Below are 17,295 nucleotides of genomic sequence, written 5' to 3' on the forward strand. Positions count from 1 at the left end.
GTCGATGACCTTCTTGGGTTCTGGAACCTTCTTTGGGATCACGTTACTTGGCCCTGGGGTCTCTGAAGGCTTAGGTTTCGGTTTCGGAGGCGAGCCAGACGGCGGGGCTGGCGAATGTTTTTTCGGATCTTGGCTAAGGCCTTTTGGCGATGCCTTGACCGGAGCCTTCGGTAACAGGGTAATCGGTGTCGGTGGCAGTGTACTCACGATTTGCCCCAGTGGGAGCTCGTCATCAGAGTAGTCCTCGACGGTGACGATCTCTAGGTCCGAATCTGGAGCTTCTGGAAGTTCTTGGTCATCATCGAAGATGTTGTCCGGTTCTGGTGCCTGTCGCTGCATCTCTAGCCTAGCGGCCCGTCGAATCCGTATAGATTTTTTCAAACGGAATTGGGCACAGGCTGGGCAGGTTTCTTCCTTATGGTCTGGTGATAGGCACTTGTTGCATACTGAGTGTTTATCAGTATGCGGGAACTTGGAGTGACATTGTCGGCACCTTTTGAACGGGTTCCTTTCCATCGACACTGGGCACTGGGCCAGGGACAGACTGATTTGCATATAGCCAGGTTCTGAGCTGGGATGGGGCAGTGAGATAAATAACGGTGATGGATCAAGCCCTGATCTTTGGACTGGGTAAGAGTGGTCTGTTTAACTCAGACACTCTGTTCATCACCACCCCCTTTTTGAAAATCGTTTTTGGCCACTATAGGTGTGGCAGGGTATACTCAGACATGAGTCCCTTTCTCACTGCTCCATCAGGATTCAAGCAAGCCGGGCCGAAGAAGGCTGAAATGCCAGAAACCGGTCCCCGGTAGCTTGTCTCCTTTCTGGTGAAGAATTGGCTTGGTAGTTTAGTCTGCTCTGTTCCCATGATGCACTGGGCCAGGGACAGACTGATTTGCATATAGCCAGGTTCTGAGCTGGGATGGGGCAGTGAGATAAATAACAGTGATGGATCAAGCCCTGATCTTTGGACTGGGTAAGAGTGGTCTGTTTAACTCAGACACTCTGTTCATCACCACCCCCTTTTTGTAAATCGTTTTTGGCCACTATAGGTGTGGCAGGGTATACTCAGACATGAGTCCCTTTCTCACTGCTCCATCAGGATTCAAGCAAGCCGGGCCGAAGAAGGCTGAAATGCCAGAAACCGGTCCCCGGTAGCTTGTCTCCTTTCTGGTGAAGAATTGGCTTGGTAGTTTAGTCTGCTCTGTTCCCATGATGCACTGGGCCAGGGACAGACTGATTTGCATATAGCCAGGTTCTGAGCTGGGATGGGGCAGTGAGATAAATAACGGTGATGGATCAAGCCCTGATCTTTGGACTGGGTAAGAGTGGTCTGTTTAACTCAGACACTCTGTTCATCACCACCCCCTTTTTGTAAATCGTTTTTGGCCACTATAGGTGTGGCAGGGTATACTCAGACATGAGTCCCTTTCTCACTGCTCCATCAGGATTCAAGCAAGCCGGGCCGAAGAAGGCTGAAATGCCAGAAACCGGTCCCCGGTAGCTTGTCTCCTTTCTGGTGAAGAATTGGCTTGGTAGTTTAGTCTGCTCTGTTCCCATGATGCACTGGGCCAGGGACAGACTGATTTGCATATAGCCAGGTTCTGAGCTGGGATGGGGCAGTGAGATAAATAACGGTGATGGATCAAGCCCTGATCTTTGGACTGGGTAAGAGTGGTCTGTTTAACTCAGACACTCTGTTCATCACCACCCCCTTTTTGTAAATCGTTTTTGGCCACTATAGGTGTGGCAGGGTATACTCAGACATGAGTCCCTTTCTCACTGCTCCATCAGGATTCAAGCAAGCCGGGCCGAAGGAGGCTGAAATGCCAGAAACCGGTCCCCGGTAGCTTGTCTCCTTTCTGGTGAAGAATTGGCTTGGTAGTTTAGTCTGCTCTGTTCCCATGATGCACTGGGCCAGGGACAGACTGATTTGCATATAGCCAGGTTCTGAGCTGGGATGGGGCAGTGAGATAAATAACGGTGATGGATCAAGCCCTGATCTTTGGACTGGGTAAGAGTGGTCTGTTTAACTCAGACACTCTGTTCATCACCACCCCCTTTTTGTAAATCCTTTCCATCGACAGCAGGCCCACGTGGCGTCGAAAAGGCCCAACGGCCCGCGTCGACGACCGGTTCAAGATGGAAAGCTTGAGCGAGTCGAGAAGTACCGAGCGAGAACAATACCGTCGAAATTGAAGGCCTTTTGGCCTTTAGGAAAGTTTTGTTTCGATTCCGAAGTAAGAGTATAGGAATAACATCCAAACCCAATGCTGGAAAAAAACAATCTGAGGATGGAGAAGATGCCCATGCGCAATGTAGTCTAGGGGAGGAGTCACCTATCTCGTGATACTTCGAAGACTCTTCCAGGACAACAAGGTGCAATCATCCAGACCCAACACTAGGCGGCGATCTATGCACAGATATGAATTCAGCAGCCCACATGCCTCGAACACAGCTTTTACCTCAGGATTCTTCGACGACGACATTTTCTTCGCCACTTTCTACTCAGAAGGTGTGAGGATGGCTTCTTGACCAAAATCTTGACCTTTGGGGTAGATTTTGAGGGCCCCGAATGAATTTTCTTTGTATGTTTAACCCCAGAAGCATGACCCTCCTTCTCTTTGTCTGAGGGAGATTTTTAAGGGACTGCGCCCTGAAGACCCTGGGGGGGTCTTTTTAAGGGCCTTCTCAGTTCTTTCCCCTGAGGTATGAGACTGAGGAGATCTGCTCCTTTACTGAGATCTCCTGGAAGAAGAGGACTCCTCTTCACTGTCACTGGATAAGATCTCCTTCCTAGCTTTCACCTTTTGGAGCCAGAGTAGAAGCCTTCCTTCAAGGTCCCTCAAAGTTTTATTGGAAAAGGTACGACATACCTTGCAATACTTTGCCTGATGGTCTGGATAAAGGCAGTAGATGCAGTCCTTATGAGGGTCGTCTGTATAAAGCCTTTTCTTAGAGCAGGTGGCACAAGGTCTAAATAATCATTTTTTCTCCTTGTCAGCCATGGTAGAAGGAGAAATAGTCTGAAGAATTCCAAATAATTAAATCTGGAGAAGGAAAAACACTCTGGTCTTATTTCAATTGAATATACTGAAGAGTTTGAGCAGAGCTCAAAGGTGACTCCCTAGCACAACGTGCAGTAGAAAATCTGAGGAGCAGAAGGTTCTCTCAGGAGGGTTCTAGAGGGTGAGGAGCTCTGATTGGTTTAGGGAAAAGTTTGGTCCTTTTTACATAACAAGGGTTACCGGTTGCAAAAGGGAAATGGGCCTAGGCCTCTTTTCAGTTTGCTATACTACTAAGCATTGCTTTTTTATGTACTGGAGACTCCCGTCTCGACGACGGGGAATGATTCAGGCATGTGAATCTATGAAAGCTCCAATACTGGAGTAAGTGTAAATTACATCTTGATCAGCAAGGCTCTCTGCATCCCTGGAATCTTTCAAGTGTGTGAAATCATGGTAAGTGTGCTATGATAAAGGCGCCAGAATCTTACTAGGCTCGCAGCTGCCAAAATGTGTCTAGAATGTGTTACACGGACATGTCAATAAACAGGCTCACATGCTATGATAACCTTGACGGCTCAGCACACTCACTGTGCAGACTAGGGGCACAATGTATGTCTAGAGATGTCGAAAAACAAACCTTTTCTCATGTGTAGACCTTTGTGAAGGCTAACTTGCTAACTATGCAGTGTCCTGTGCAAAAGCAGCAAAATGTAAAATGGCGTTTAAACTTCTAATAAGCCATGCTAACATAACATGCACGCAAAAGGAGGCCCTAAACCATACTACAGGACAGGTAAGTGTTTGAAAGCATCTAAACCTATGGAGGAGTCAAAAAGTAAAGTGAGGATATACATATCATAACACAGTCAACAAGGCTTACAGAACTATATCTGTAGGGTAGAAAATGTCCAACATAGATTTTCCGTGACAAGATATTACTTCTGTATAACACATCAATTGGTGGCCTTCCCGACAGATACTAAGTGGGCTGATAATGCTGTGTATCTATCAGAAACCTTTTTTGTCAATTCTATGTCAAGTGTAAGATAAAGTTCTTAAAGCCTCTTTTTCTGCATGAAGGCTAGCACAATTACCAAAAAGCTTATAAATTTTTATGGACATAGATGACATTAGGGTCAGTTATGTTTTGGCAAAATACTTAACGTACTAAGAATCAGGAAAGGCCTGCAGGAAGATGGATAGTGTTTTACATATTAACATATGTACTTGATTTACCTTAGCATTGTGCACTTTAGACTTTCAAAATTGAAGTAGAATGTATAAGAATCATGACTGATGTTGCTCTACACATGTCTGCACTGTAGCTGGAAATCCCATTTGAAAAATGGGAATTTGCACTGTCAGGCTCTGAAGACAATATTAATTGGTAAGTTTAACACATGACGTTTCCTCACTGTTCCTACTTTTTTAATTCATATTTTATTTAAGGAAATAGATACCTTTTAATAAAAATGGATCGATTTTATTTTATTACATGCATTTTATATAGTAATATATTTCCTTTTATTTTAAGATGAGTATTATCTAAGTAAGAATTAAGTTTTTTTTTTAAATATATTTTTATTGCAGACAGTAGAAAAGTTACATGTTCCACATTCTACATTTCCAAACTTGGCGGCTGTACCGCACTCCTCTCCCAGGATCTCATCACACATCCTGTATGCCCACATCCCGGAGGCTGGGCGGCGGTAACTATGAGGAATAGAAAATCCTATAGCAATATACAATCGCAGCCGTCCAGTAGGAAAATCATGAGTCCGCTTTTCTTTTTCTGAACAACCCCTACCAAAGAGGCACAAATCCCGCCCCAACCCCCCCCCTCCCCCCAACATCCCCACCCCTTGAGCAACCACATGATACGATTATGAGCAACTGGGAGCGCCTCAGCTCAACCTACCAATCTATGTCTCCCCTCTGCTCCCCCTGATGGCGCATGGACTCTGAGGCGGGGGGTCTACACCCATCCGGAACCCCCCTGCTTCAACGTCAAGTGGAGCGTCCTCCATGCTATCAACCTGGAGGGTCCCTCGTCTGCTTGCGCTATTGTGTGCTACAGCCTGACAGTTCCTTCTAAAGTGTCCACTAGGGGTTGTGTTACTCAGTTCTCCAATCCTTGATGCTCCTATCTGGGCCTCTTCACCCCCCTCCCTCCCCCATGTCCCAACACCTCCGCGTGTCGCCTCAGTCAGTCATCTAGAGCTATGTGTCAGGAGCGTCGAGTGTTTAAGATTGCGATGTGTCCTGGTTGCGCTGGTGGGGCTACCCTTCACTATTCTGCTCTCCCTCTTCATCGTGCGTCTCTAAGTCTCATAGTAGGAATTAAGTCTTGATCTACTTCATTGTATTAATTGTATAATGACGGAATGTTTTAAAGATGTGTGCTTTTAGGGTTTATCAAAGTGATGAGCTGAATAAAGTTTATTTGAATTTGTATCAGAGAAGCAGGTACAGATGAGAACATTTGGAGTTCCTTTTGATGGGAAACTCTTCAATGATATTATCCTCAAGGAGACAGGCCTAAGAATGAGCTCACTTTGTCAACAATGCTATCATCAACAATGGAATGTTTCTACACCTCGTTGTCGAATATGAGGTTATCAATGGAACTGACAAACGTGACTGATGTTGTCCTGAATGATAATGAGACTATCAATGTGGTTGGTATGAACAGCTAAGTCAGTGGTTTCCAGGATATGTAAGGGTAGGTTGGTGGCAGCGGCTCTTCAAATGGTCACAAAGAATCGTCTGTGTTGGGTGCGTGGTCATTGCTCTGGGTAGTTGCAAGTAAAACAAGCATTAGGAATGCATTAGGGCTCAGGTTTGTTTGAGTTAGAGATAATGGCATTGTAAATGGCAATGTGTTTTAGGCATGTGTTTCGGAGTGGAAGCATGTGGTGTGTGTTGGAGATGTGTGTGTTGGATTGGAATGTTATCAATGGTGGCATGCTGCACTTTAATGCATTATATTTAAAAGGTAAAGTGCAGCATAGTGTGATAGGTACAATATTAATTGGTGGGTGCGTTATCAATTGGTGTGTGCATTGATGGGTGGTGGATGTGTGTGCCTGTAGGAATTGTGCAGTGATGGCTGTTGGTGTGTGTGTTTGGTGGAAGCATGTAGTGGTGGCTTGAGGTGTGTATGACTGGTGGTAGCGTGCAGTAAGAGCTGTTACTGAGTGTGTCTGTCAAGCGTACAGAGCTGGATGGTAATGAGTGTGGTTGGTGAAAGGGTGCACTGACAGCTGTTGATGATTGTGCCAATTGAAAGAGTGGCTGGTGCACTGTCAGCTGTTGGTGTGTGTGTGTGTGTGTGTTTGGTGAAAGTTGCACTGACATTGTTTGTTGTGTGCGTGGGTGTTTAGCAGCACTGATGCATGGTCGTGTTTGTTTTTGGTGAAAGCGTACATTGATGGTTGTTGGTGTTTGTGCGTGGGGAAAGCATTCATTGGCGGCTGGGAGTGTGTTGTTTTGTGTGTAGTGGTGAGTGTGTGGTGGTGAGTCTGCGGGGGTGAGTGTGTGGTGGTGAGTCTGCGGGGGTAAGTGTGTGGTGGTGAGTGTGTGGTGGTGAGTGGTGACGAGTGTGTGTTGTTGAGAAAGTGAGGTGTGTGTGGTTTGTGTGTGTGTTATGTGTGTGTAGTGTATGTGTGTGTGGTGTGTGTATGGTGTGTGTGTGTGGTATGTGTGTGGTATGTGTGTGTGGTGTATGTGTGTGTGGTGTTTTCTGCACACTCACACACTGCCCCTACACATTCAAACACTGCTCACCCGCACACTCCCAATGTCACCCTGCATAGTCACACACTGTTTATCCTGCACACTCATTCTGCACACTCACACAATGTGCACCCTGCACCCTTACACACTATCTCTGCAGTCACTCTGCACTCACAGTCACTCTACACTCACTGTCACTCTACACTCACTCTGCACTCACTGTCACTCTCGCACTCATCCTGCACCCACTGTCACTCTTGCACTCTCTGCACTCGCTGTCACTCTCGCACTCTGCACTCACAGTAACTCTCGCACTCACTCTGCACTCACTACACACTGTTCACCGGGCACACTCACACTGTTCACCCTGCACACTCACACTGTTTACCCTGCACACTCACACACTGCAGTCACTGTGACCAGTGCCTATGTGTGCGTGCACTGCCGGTGTGTGAGCAGCCTGTGCGTGTATGTAGTGCATGTGTGTGTGAACAGTGCCTGTGTGTGTGAACAGTGTCTGTGTGAACAGTGTCTGTGTGTGTGAACAGTGTCTGTGAACAGTGTCTGTGTGTGTGTGTGTGAACAGTGTCTGTGTGTGTGTGAGCAGTGTCTGTGTGTGTGAGCACTGTCTGTGTGCGAGCAGTGTCTGTGTGTGATCAGTGCCTGTGTGTGATCAGTGCCTGTGTTTGATCAGTGCCTGTGTGTGATCAGTGCCTGTGTGTGATCAGTGCACCTGTGTGTGTGCGCAGTGCCGGTGTGTGTATGTAGTGCCTGTGTGTGTGAACAGTGCCTATGTGTGCGCGCAGTGCCGGTGTGTGTGAGCAGCCTGTGTGTGTATGTACTGCCTGTGTGTGTGAACAGTGCCTATGTGTGCGCGCAGTGCCGGTGTCTGTGTGTGTGAACGGTGTCTGTGTGTGTGAACAGTGTCTGTGTGTGTGAGCAGTGTCTGTGTGTGAGCAGTGCCTGTGTGTGAGAAGTGCCTGTGTGTGAGAAGTGCCTGTGTGTGAGAAGTGCCTGTGTGTGAGAAGTGCCTGGGTGTGTGAGAAGTGCCTGTGTGTGTGAGAAGTACCTGTGTGTGTGAGCAGTGTCCATGTGTGTCAACAGTGTCTGTGTGTGTGAGCAGTGCCTGTGTATCCCTGCACCTAAAATCAACCTACTTGTCATGAGGCCCAAGGTTAGACACACAAACACAACTGTTGCAACCCGGCTTCTCGGAACCTCCATGCAGAAACACATTCCTGCTCTCGGAGGTTTGGTTTTGTTGCTGAACAAGACATGAGCCCCTTTGATGAGATGAGGAGAATGCAGCAAAATGTGGGACTGTTCGTAAGCCAGTGAAAAGAATTCCGTTTCCTACCTGGACGTTACTGTCTCCAATACAAACGCACTTACATACTTTGTGGGGTAAAGAAGACTGTGTGTCTCATTGTCGGCGCACGACCAAGCCAGCTCTTCAAAGGCCAACACTTACACATGAAAGAATGCAGACGAACACGCGCCCACCAAACTCACTGCAGACTGGTGAACGCGCCCCGAACAACTAGGTTCAATTACCGCGGCACCCTGACAGCTCGTAATTGACAATTTATTGCACTCCCCTGCGCGTAACGGCACAGAATATGCAGGAAGTGCACAAACTGAAATCCATATGGCCTATTGCGTGAAGGCTACTAGAACCACAGCACTGCGAGGACCAATCAGCATGCAGATGCCAAAATAAACTACAGAAAAATCTTGCGCAGTGAGGAATTTTCACTTCACTATTCTGAGCCCCGTAACAAGACGGCTCGGAGCTCCGCCCCACTTCTGAGGAAGTGGTGACGTAGGCCGAGCCCTAAAAAGCAAGGTAATTTCAGAAGACTTATTTTGGAATAAAACTTTCAAGTTCAAATAAAAGTGATTTGGGCTACAGTTCCTTGAGATGCATTGTAACTAGTACTGGGCTATAATAAAAAAAATTGCCAATTTTGAAATAGTGAGAGGGAAGGGGTCCCAGTGAGAAATGACTAATTACCACAAGTTAAATAATAATAGTAATACACTTAATGAATCTACAATGTTTTATTCACAATGTAGAATAAACCAGGATATAGTATCCAACAATGCTCATTTTGAAAAGGTTGAATAGTGCCCCTGGGAGTAAGGGAGAAGTGATAAAGTGAGGATAGTGCAGGTAGGGAGTGGTGACAATAAAATCAGACAATAATCTGACACATTTATAAGTCAATTGAAATGTACAGACGGTCATGAATCCAAATATATCACTTAAAAAACCACATGCCCCACGTAGTACATTATATGTAACAGTTTCAAATGGGGGGGCTGGAAAATAGAGGACAGTTGTCGACGTTTCGACCCACAGATGTTGCAGGAATTAGTGGAGTCCTTGCGGCGGGGTCTTCATCAAGACAGGATGGGGACTAGCAACCTAGTTATTCGGTGCTCATCATCATTTATCATTGTAGAGAACCTCCGTGTGAAGAACATGAATTCATCTTGATTGTTACCACTAGCGTTATGGCGGGAATCGAAAACAGGCCCGGGGACGGTGGGCACTGGAAATCCGAAGATTTATCAGAGAGTTCAGTATTGGCTACGGTCGTCACCACGTAGAAAGCAGGCGCTGGGAGTAAATCGGGAGTCACCCGCGAGGAGTAAATCATACCGGCGTCTTCACAGCAGGACAGCTTATGCATGTTTCGTTATGTGTGTAATTGCCTCAGAAATCAGGGTACTGCTTGAGAAAACTTCTGCCAACAGCAGCTTTGGTGGTGAATGCTTGCTGACATTCAATGGAAATGTCACTTGGTATATATGCTAACAGAAGGAGCATGCAGGAGCCTTTGAAAAGAAAAATGTTGCACATGTAACTGTTGTACATGGAGTTTTGGTAGTTGGAAACATTAGACACTACTTTAAAAAGTGAAATGCCAGCACTTATACGTTGAACCAGATGAATTTAATTCGAATTATGTGAATGAACTTTCAGCAGGCAAAACTCTATTGACATGATTTTCTCGGGTGTTACTTGGAAATAAATGAGACGATAAACGTTTTAAGGTCCATATTAAATAAATAAAAATCAATGTTCAAAAGAAACATGTATGGATTGAATCTGTAAATAGAATCAAATTTCGGAATGCAAGAACTATTCAGTAGTTTTCTGTTGTTGCATTGGAATCACATCAACGTCAATTACAAAACAGACAAACAAATTTAATTTGATCCCAATGTATCACATTAGGGGCATTAAGGCATCCCAGCACAACATAAGCTTCAATGCTAAAATCGTTAAAGTAGTTAAAAAGAGATACAACTTGATGAGTGAAGCTGTACCATGAACAGTAAAGCAAAAGGCCCGCCAAAGCAGAATGATTCCATTTCTTTAAGACACAAACACACAGACACCATACCCCTTGCCAATTCACATACAACAAACATTTTGGCCATTAAGCATACCATGGGTGAATAGTTTTAAGCTAAATTGAATAGTATTGCCTTAAAAAAGGCTTTCAAAAATCCAGGAATATGGGAATGTATTGCTTGGGCATTTTAAAGTATTTGGTTCTTTAGTAAAATGAAGTCAAACACAAGTAAAACAAAGCTCACAAAGGGACACTCTAATATGCCCTATGAATTCTGGTAGTGTCTTAAGTCACACCGCCTGCCGTAAAAGATTGGCTTACCTCACTGAGCTGCGAGGACTGGTGGTTGGGGTAGTTTGTTTGGATGGAGGGGTCATTGTTCCTTCATCTTGCTCACTTACTGTGTCAATGACAGAATGATTTTCAGGGGTTGCTGCACCGCTGCCTTGAGGAGTGGATTGACTGGTGACAGATTCTAGACGAGAGCTATTTTTTTTTAAAATAAAAAAGGGACAGCGTTATGGAAAATAGTGAAGAGAAGAAAAGAACAGAAAAAGTGAGACACTGATGTTGTGAAGATGAAAAAGAGGACTATGAGAGGTTGCAAAACCAGTGTCAAGGGAAAATGTACAACCTAAAGTGGGAATAGTGAAATTCAGTGTACTTGAAAACAATTAGGCAGTTGATGCACATGTGGACAAGCAATCATAAAACTAGTGAAATTAAAAAGTGAAGGGGAAAAGATGGGAGAAAAAAGAATGTAAAGTCGCAAAATCATCAGTAGTGCATATATCCAATTTAATTCTTGTTTCAACAAACAAGTAACTTACCGCTGTAACGCCTTATCTGGTAGAGACTCTAGCTAGCCATAGATTTCTCACCTTGGAATTATCCATGACGTCAGACTGAATACAGAAACATTTAATGAGCAGTACCCCTGCATGCAAGTAGGGAGAGTTGTTGGGCTCCGCATGGAGTCATTGGAGTCGTCTGTGCCAGAAGAGAGGTGAGGCACCACCACAGCACACTGATTTGAGTTTCTTTGTGCAACTTTCCACGCCAGAAGCACATAGCCACTAAGAACACTGACTACTGGTGAGTGAAACAAGGGCCCTGAAACGGGAATAGCCCTTAATACTCAAATCTGCTCCCAGAGTGAGGAGTTTGGGCGAATCGTTAAGGAATCTATAGCTAGACAGAGTCTCTACCAGATAAGGCGTTACCAAAGGTAAGTAACTTGTTCATCTGATAAAGACTTCTAGTCACCGATTCCTTGCATTAGAAAAGATACCCAAGTAATACTGTACCGGAGGTGGGTCTGTGAACATGATTTAACCTAGTAAGTCCTGAAGGACTAAATGGGCACAGTGCTTATCCGGACGGACCTGACTGTCCAGTAGTATTTGGTGAACGTGTGCAGCGAGGCCCATGTTGCTGGCTGGCAGATATTCAGAACGGGAACTCCGCCTGCTAACACAGTGACTGAAGCATTTGCTCTGGTGGAAGGAGCACACAAACCCTCTGGGAGTTGTTTCGTGGCCAATGTATTGCAGATCTTAATGTAGATCACCATTCATCGGGAGATGTTTTGCTTCTGCACAGCCTTCCTTTTTTTGGACCCAACATATCCCACAAAGAGTTGATCGTCCACCCATAACGGTTTTGTTAAATCAAGGTCGAACAACATTGCTTTTTTTGGGTAAAGCCGGTGGAGTTTCTGCTCTTCCTCCGTGGGATGAGGTGAAGCATAAAAATAGGCAAGGTGATGGATTAACGTAAAAGGAATGGGGTTAGCACCTTCAGCAAGGAGCCTCGGTCCGAAGGGCAAGTTTGCCTGGGAAGGAGAGATGTATGGAGGCTGGGGTGACAGTGCCTGTAGTTTACTGACAATTTGAGCAGATGTAATTGCCATCAGAAATGCCGTCTTGATAGTGAGTAACAGGAAAGTGGGGAACCCAATCTACCCTTGGAGGTTTGGGCAAAACAACAAAAGGTAAAGGTGCCTGCAAGGGATTTCAATTATTATTCTCAGTCAAATCTATTCAAAATAATCACTTGTTGGTCTAGGCCCAACTGGTAGCTGACTATTGATCAATCAGAACATCAATGTAATTATTTAAAACATTAATATTCAACAACAGATAATTTTCAGACACAGGTATGTCTTCTTTTCAATAATAAACAATTTTAATGTAAACAAAATTAGAAAGGGTTTAATTTAAAAACGCTTTGGGTCGCAGACACCAGAGGGGCCCTATGAATAGGTTCCTGTATATTTCAACACTAAATCAGAAAGGCAATCGTCTCAGTCTGAATAGGAAACGACACGCTGCTTTGTGAAATTGAGCTTGAAATAGATTAGTTGTGGCTGCAAACGCGTTCCGTTTTTGGTGTAGACAGCATACACCCCCCCCTCTGGTGTCTGTGACCCAAAAGGTTTTAAATTAAATCGTGATTATTCTGGTTCAAAACTGAGTGCCTGACTAGATCAAAGGGACTACTATAACAATCCACTCTTCGTCCTCAAGATGGTCTGACGGACCAATCTGCCACAAAAGACTAAACCGTCAACATACATATCTATTTCCTCAGCATTGGTTGCCTTTTAGGAAAAGTAGTCTGTTGTTCTCAGATGCATTTCCTTCTTTATTATAATTTGGAATAGATGTTTATGCCTATGATTTGAAGGTTTTCATTTTTATATATCCTTATTCATGGCGTTTTGTTGTATTCCAATGTACCCTTTCTAATTTTGCTTACATTAAAAAAAATATTATTGGAAAGAAGACAAACCTGTGTCTGAAAATTATCTGTTGTTGAATATTTATGTTTTAAATAATTACATTGATGTTCTGATTGATCAATAGTCAGCTACCAGTTGGGGCTAGACAAAGAGGTGATTTTTTTGAATAGTCTTGATAGTGAGACGCCTTAGGGCAGGGATGAAGCGGAAGGTAAGAGCCAAGTTAAGGTCCCATTGAGGCATAACGGAGGGTGCTGGAGAAAATAGGTGTTGCAAACGTTTAAGGAACCTATTTACAATAGGGGGTTCAAGTAGAAAGGCTGATCTGGCAGCCGCAGGAAGGCAGAAATGGCAGACAAAAATCCCTTCAACTGGCCTAATGCAAAGCCCTGGTTGGCCAGGGTAAGGATATACCGAAGGACTTTGGAAAACGATGCAGATGAGAGGTCAACCTGTTTGGCTGTACACCGTGCCACAAACATGTTCCAATAGCCGGCGTACACCGTTTTAATGGATGGACACCAGGCTTACAAGATTACATTGCAGACTTTGGGCTGAAGGTCAAAAGCTGCCAACTGTTGCCACTCAATCTCCATGCATGAAGGAAGAGCGCTGAAAGCTTCGGGGGAGAACCCTACAGACAGAAGATTATCTTGAAGGGGCAGCCTGATGGAAAACTGATGGCCATGCTCAACAGCTTGGGATACCAAAATCTCTGAGCTCGAGAGCCTTAAGGATGACTTGGGCCAAGTAATTCCTGATCTTCTTGAGAACTCTGGGTAGGAAAGGCCTACAGGAAGTGGGAACTTCACTCAAGATGAAAAGCGTCTACGAGCATGAGCCACCTTGGAAACTCCAGCATGCAGACGTGCTGACATTGCGAGTTCTCGCTGGCGGCAAACAAATCTCTCCCCACTGCTGTAAGAGACTTTCCACCATAGCTGGATGGAGTCGCCATTCGTGATTGGCTCTGCATTTTCAGAGGAATTCATATGCCCTGGCACTAAGAGAGCCCACCAGGTGTTCAACCAGGAGGGAAATGCTGTGACATTCAAGCCATTTCCAGATATGTAGGGCCTCTTGACAAAGTGTCTATGTCCTCAAGGTGCCCAGTTTGTTGCGGTACCATATGGTTGTGCTGTTGTCCATGAACACTTGCACTAGCCATCTCTTGTTGGAGGGCAGAAAGGCTTTCAATACCAGCCGATCAACTGGAGCTCCAACAGGATGATGCAGAGTCCGGATTCCACTGGAGACCAGAGGCCTCTGACCTGCACCTCTACTAGATGGTCGCCCCAGCTCAGGAGTGATGCATCTGTCACTACTGTTGGATCTGGTTGAGGAAGGGAGAGGGTTCTGCTGCTGACCCAATCGTGGTTTGCTAACCACCACTGCAGATCTTTTGCAGTGGCCTTTGAGATCTGGACCATGTAGGAGAGATTGCCCTGATGCTGCCCCCACTGGAACTGCAGGTACCACTGCAGATCCTGCATATGCCAGCTGGGCATGTGTCATAAGTAGCATGCTTGTGACCATGATACCCAGCAGCTTTAGAGGCAGTCTCACCAAAATCCAGGATAGAGGCTGAAACATCGGTATAATAGTGAATATCCTCCTGTACTCGCAGTTCAGAAGGATAAGCCTGAAACTACACTGTGTCCAGAACAGCCCTAATGAAAGAGGTCCGGTGTGACTTAGGCAAACTGATAGTGTACTCCAGCGAGTGCAAGAGGTCCGCGGTAGTCTTGAGGTGGGAGACAATTGCCTGGGGTAAGCTTGCGTTCAACAGCTAGCCATTGAGAAAGGTAAAAACTGGCATTCCCTGATCTCCGCATATGAGATGCAACCACCACCATCAACTTGGTGAACATCCGAAGGAGGCTGGTAAGCAAAAAGGGGAGCACAATAAACTGAAAGTATTCATGACATGCTGTGAAACTCAGGTAGTGTCTATGGGCAGGCAGGTAAGGGATGTTAAAGTCTGTGCCCTGCAAGTTCAACACTACCATCAAGTTTTACAAGTCCAGGTCAGACAAGACGTGAGCGAGCGGGTAAACTTTGAATTTTTCCTTCTTCAGGAAGAAATTGTGAAGGCATAGTTCTAAGATAGGACGAACGTCCTCATCCTTCTTCGGCCACTAAATAGTAGCGGGAATAGCAACCATGACCTACTTCTGTTGCCGGCACCCTCTCTGTGGCTCCCTTGGCCAAAACAGCTGCCACTTCCTAACGGAATATGGAGATGTGTTCCTTCGTCAGCCTGTAGCAAGTAGGTAGCAAGAATGGACGGTTATACACAAAGGGAAGGGAGTAGCCCTTTCGGGCAATCTGGAGAATCCAGAGGACTGATGTTATCGTCCTCCAGTGGTGCTGGTGCTGGCTTATCCTGCCTCCCACCTGGTGACCATGATGTTCGTAGGGCCAACTAAAGAGGCTTGGAAGCTGCCGGGGGAGTAGTGGACTAGCCCGAAATCTGGCTACCTGACCCACAAAACCTGTGGGTGCCACGTCCTCAGCCAAGCAGGGGCTGGGAAGCTTGTTTGCCATGGTGGCTGGGCGGGTGGAGGTGTGGATGGAAGCCCCTTATTTAGCCACTAAAGGATCCAAAAGCAGACTGGAGTTAGCGAGGGGCCATGGAGGTAGCTCTGCTGTCCTTTAGGCGCTCTAGCGATGAGTCCACCTTGCCTCCAAAGACACAAGACCCATCAAAGGGCATGTCCATAAGCAAGGCTTGGACAACCCCTCGATAGCCAGTTGCTCTCAACCAGACGAGGTACCTAAACAGAGTTGGTCGTATGCAATCCACTGCATCCCTCCCGTCAGCAACAGCTCGGGAGAGTATGGCTCCGGCCTCCTCCGAGACCATAGGGAGCACCTGCGTAACAGAGTCCCAGAGTGAGAGGAAGTATTGACCCAAAAGGCATGCAGTGTTCACCGACCGCATTGACACGCTGGCGGAAGAAAACATTTTCTTGTCTAAGGTATTCAGACTCTTGGATTCCCTGTCCAGTGCAAGGGTAGGGAATGAGGCACAAGTTACTTACCTTTGGTAACGATATATATGTAAGAAACAGTAGTTTGTGTTAGATTCCTTACCTTAGAATATCCCCAGGCGTCAGACTGGATCCGGAAACTTTTGCGTAGCAGGACCCCTGCGCGTCGGTAGGCGTCGTCTGCGGCTCCGCGTCCGCCGGCGCCGGGATGACGTCTCCAGAGTACTTAGACTCCACCCTCGCGCACTTACGTCAGTTCTTATACACCGCTTTTCCGCGCCAGAAACGCAGAGCCATGATAAAAACCAACACTGGTGCCATGAAACTAGGGCCCTCAAAGGGATGGCCTTAACCCTAGATATCGGTTCGCAGAACGGGGAGGATGGGTGGGGCGGTAAGGAATCTAACACTAACTACTGTTTCTTACAGATATATCGTTACCAAAGGTAAGTAACTTGTGCATCTGAAAGAAACAGGTTAGTGTTAGATTCCTTACCTTAGAATAGATACCCCAGCAATACCAACCACGGTAGTGGGTCTGCGAACCAATGATCACACCAGAAAGTCCTGGAGAACGGAACGGCCGAAAAAGCCATCCCTCCGGACTTGGCTGTCCAGGCAGTAGTGTATAGCGAACGTGTGCAGCGAGGCCCATGTAGCTGCCTGACAGATGTCCTGCAAGGGAATTCCCCGACCCAGGGCAGTAGTAGCCGCTGTGGCCTGAGTGGAAGGAGCACGTAGCCCCACAGGAGGCTCATTTTTCGCCAGTGAATAACAAGCCTTGATGCACAAGACGACCCATCAAGAAATGGTCCGCTTGTGCACCGCCCGTCCCTTCTTAGCGCCCACGTAACCAACAAAGAGTTGGTCATCCACTCGGAACTGGCATGTGCGGTCCAGATAGTATGAGAGCGCACGTTTGGGGTCCAGACGGTGGAGCCTCTCTTCCTCTTTCGAGGGATGCGGAGGCGGAAAGAAGGTGGGCAAGGTGATGGACTGCCCGATGAAGGCTGTGACTACCTTGGGCAGAAAGGAGGGTCGAGTCCGCAACACAACTTTGTCCGGATGGACAGAAAGGAAAGGAGGTTTAGAGGAAACAGCCTGGAGCTCACTCACCCTCCTGGCAGAGGTGATGGCAACCAGGAATGCAGTCTTGAGAGTAAGGAGACGAAGAGGACAGTGGCTCGAAAGGAGCCCACATCAGGTAAGTCAGAACAAGGTTTAAGTCCCACTGAGGCATCACAAAAGGAACAGGAGGAAACATATGAGTGATGCCCTTCAAAAACCTATTTACAACTGGGCACTTGAACAAAGAGGGCTGATCAGGGAGCCTTGAGAAGGCGGAAATGGCAGAGAGGTAGCCCTTGATAGTGCCCAGAGCAGAGCCATCAAGAAGAAAGAAGAAAGAGGAGAACCTCTGAAAGAGGGGCAGAAAGGGGATCCACAGCCTT

The 17,295-nt window shown here is 46.3% G+C and overlaps 1 protein-coding gene across 8 annotated transcripts in view; it reads right to left on the minus strand.

Annotated features, from left to right (window-relative positions):
- Positions 1-17,295, minus strand: part of DLG5 (discs large MAGUK scaffold protein 5) — a 1,254,082-nt gene that overhangs the window by 413,932 nt on the left and 822,855 nt on the right. For all 8 annotated transcript variants that reach the window (XM_086922111.1, XM_086922103.1, XM_086922109.1 and 5 more), the window contains one exon: positions 10,430-10,594. In XM_086922111.1, the coding sequence (XP_086778237.1) occupies positions 10,430-10,594 (165 nt within the window). The remainder of the gene's footprint in view (positions 1-10,429; positions 10,595-17,295) is intronic.

Source organism: Lissotriton vulgaris, chromosome 5 (assembly GCF_964263255.1).
Source record: "Lissotriton vulgaris chromosome 5, aLisVul1.2, whole genome shotgun sequence".
Taxonomy (NCBI): Eukaryota; Metazoa; Chordata; class Amphibia; order Caudata; family Salamandridae; genus Lissotriton; species Lissotriton vulgaris.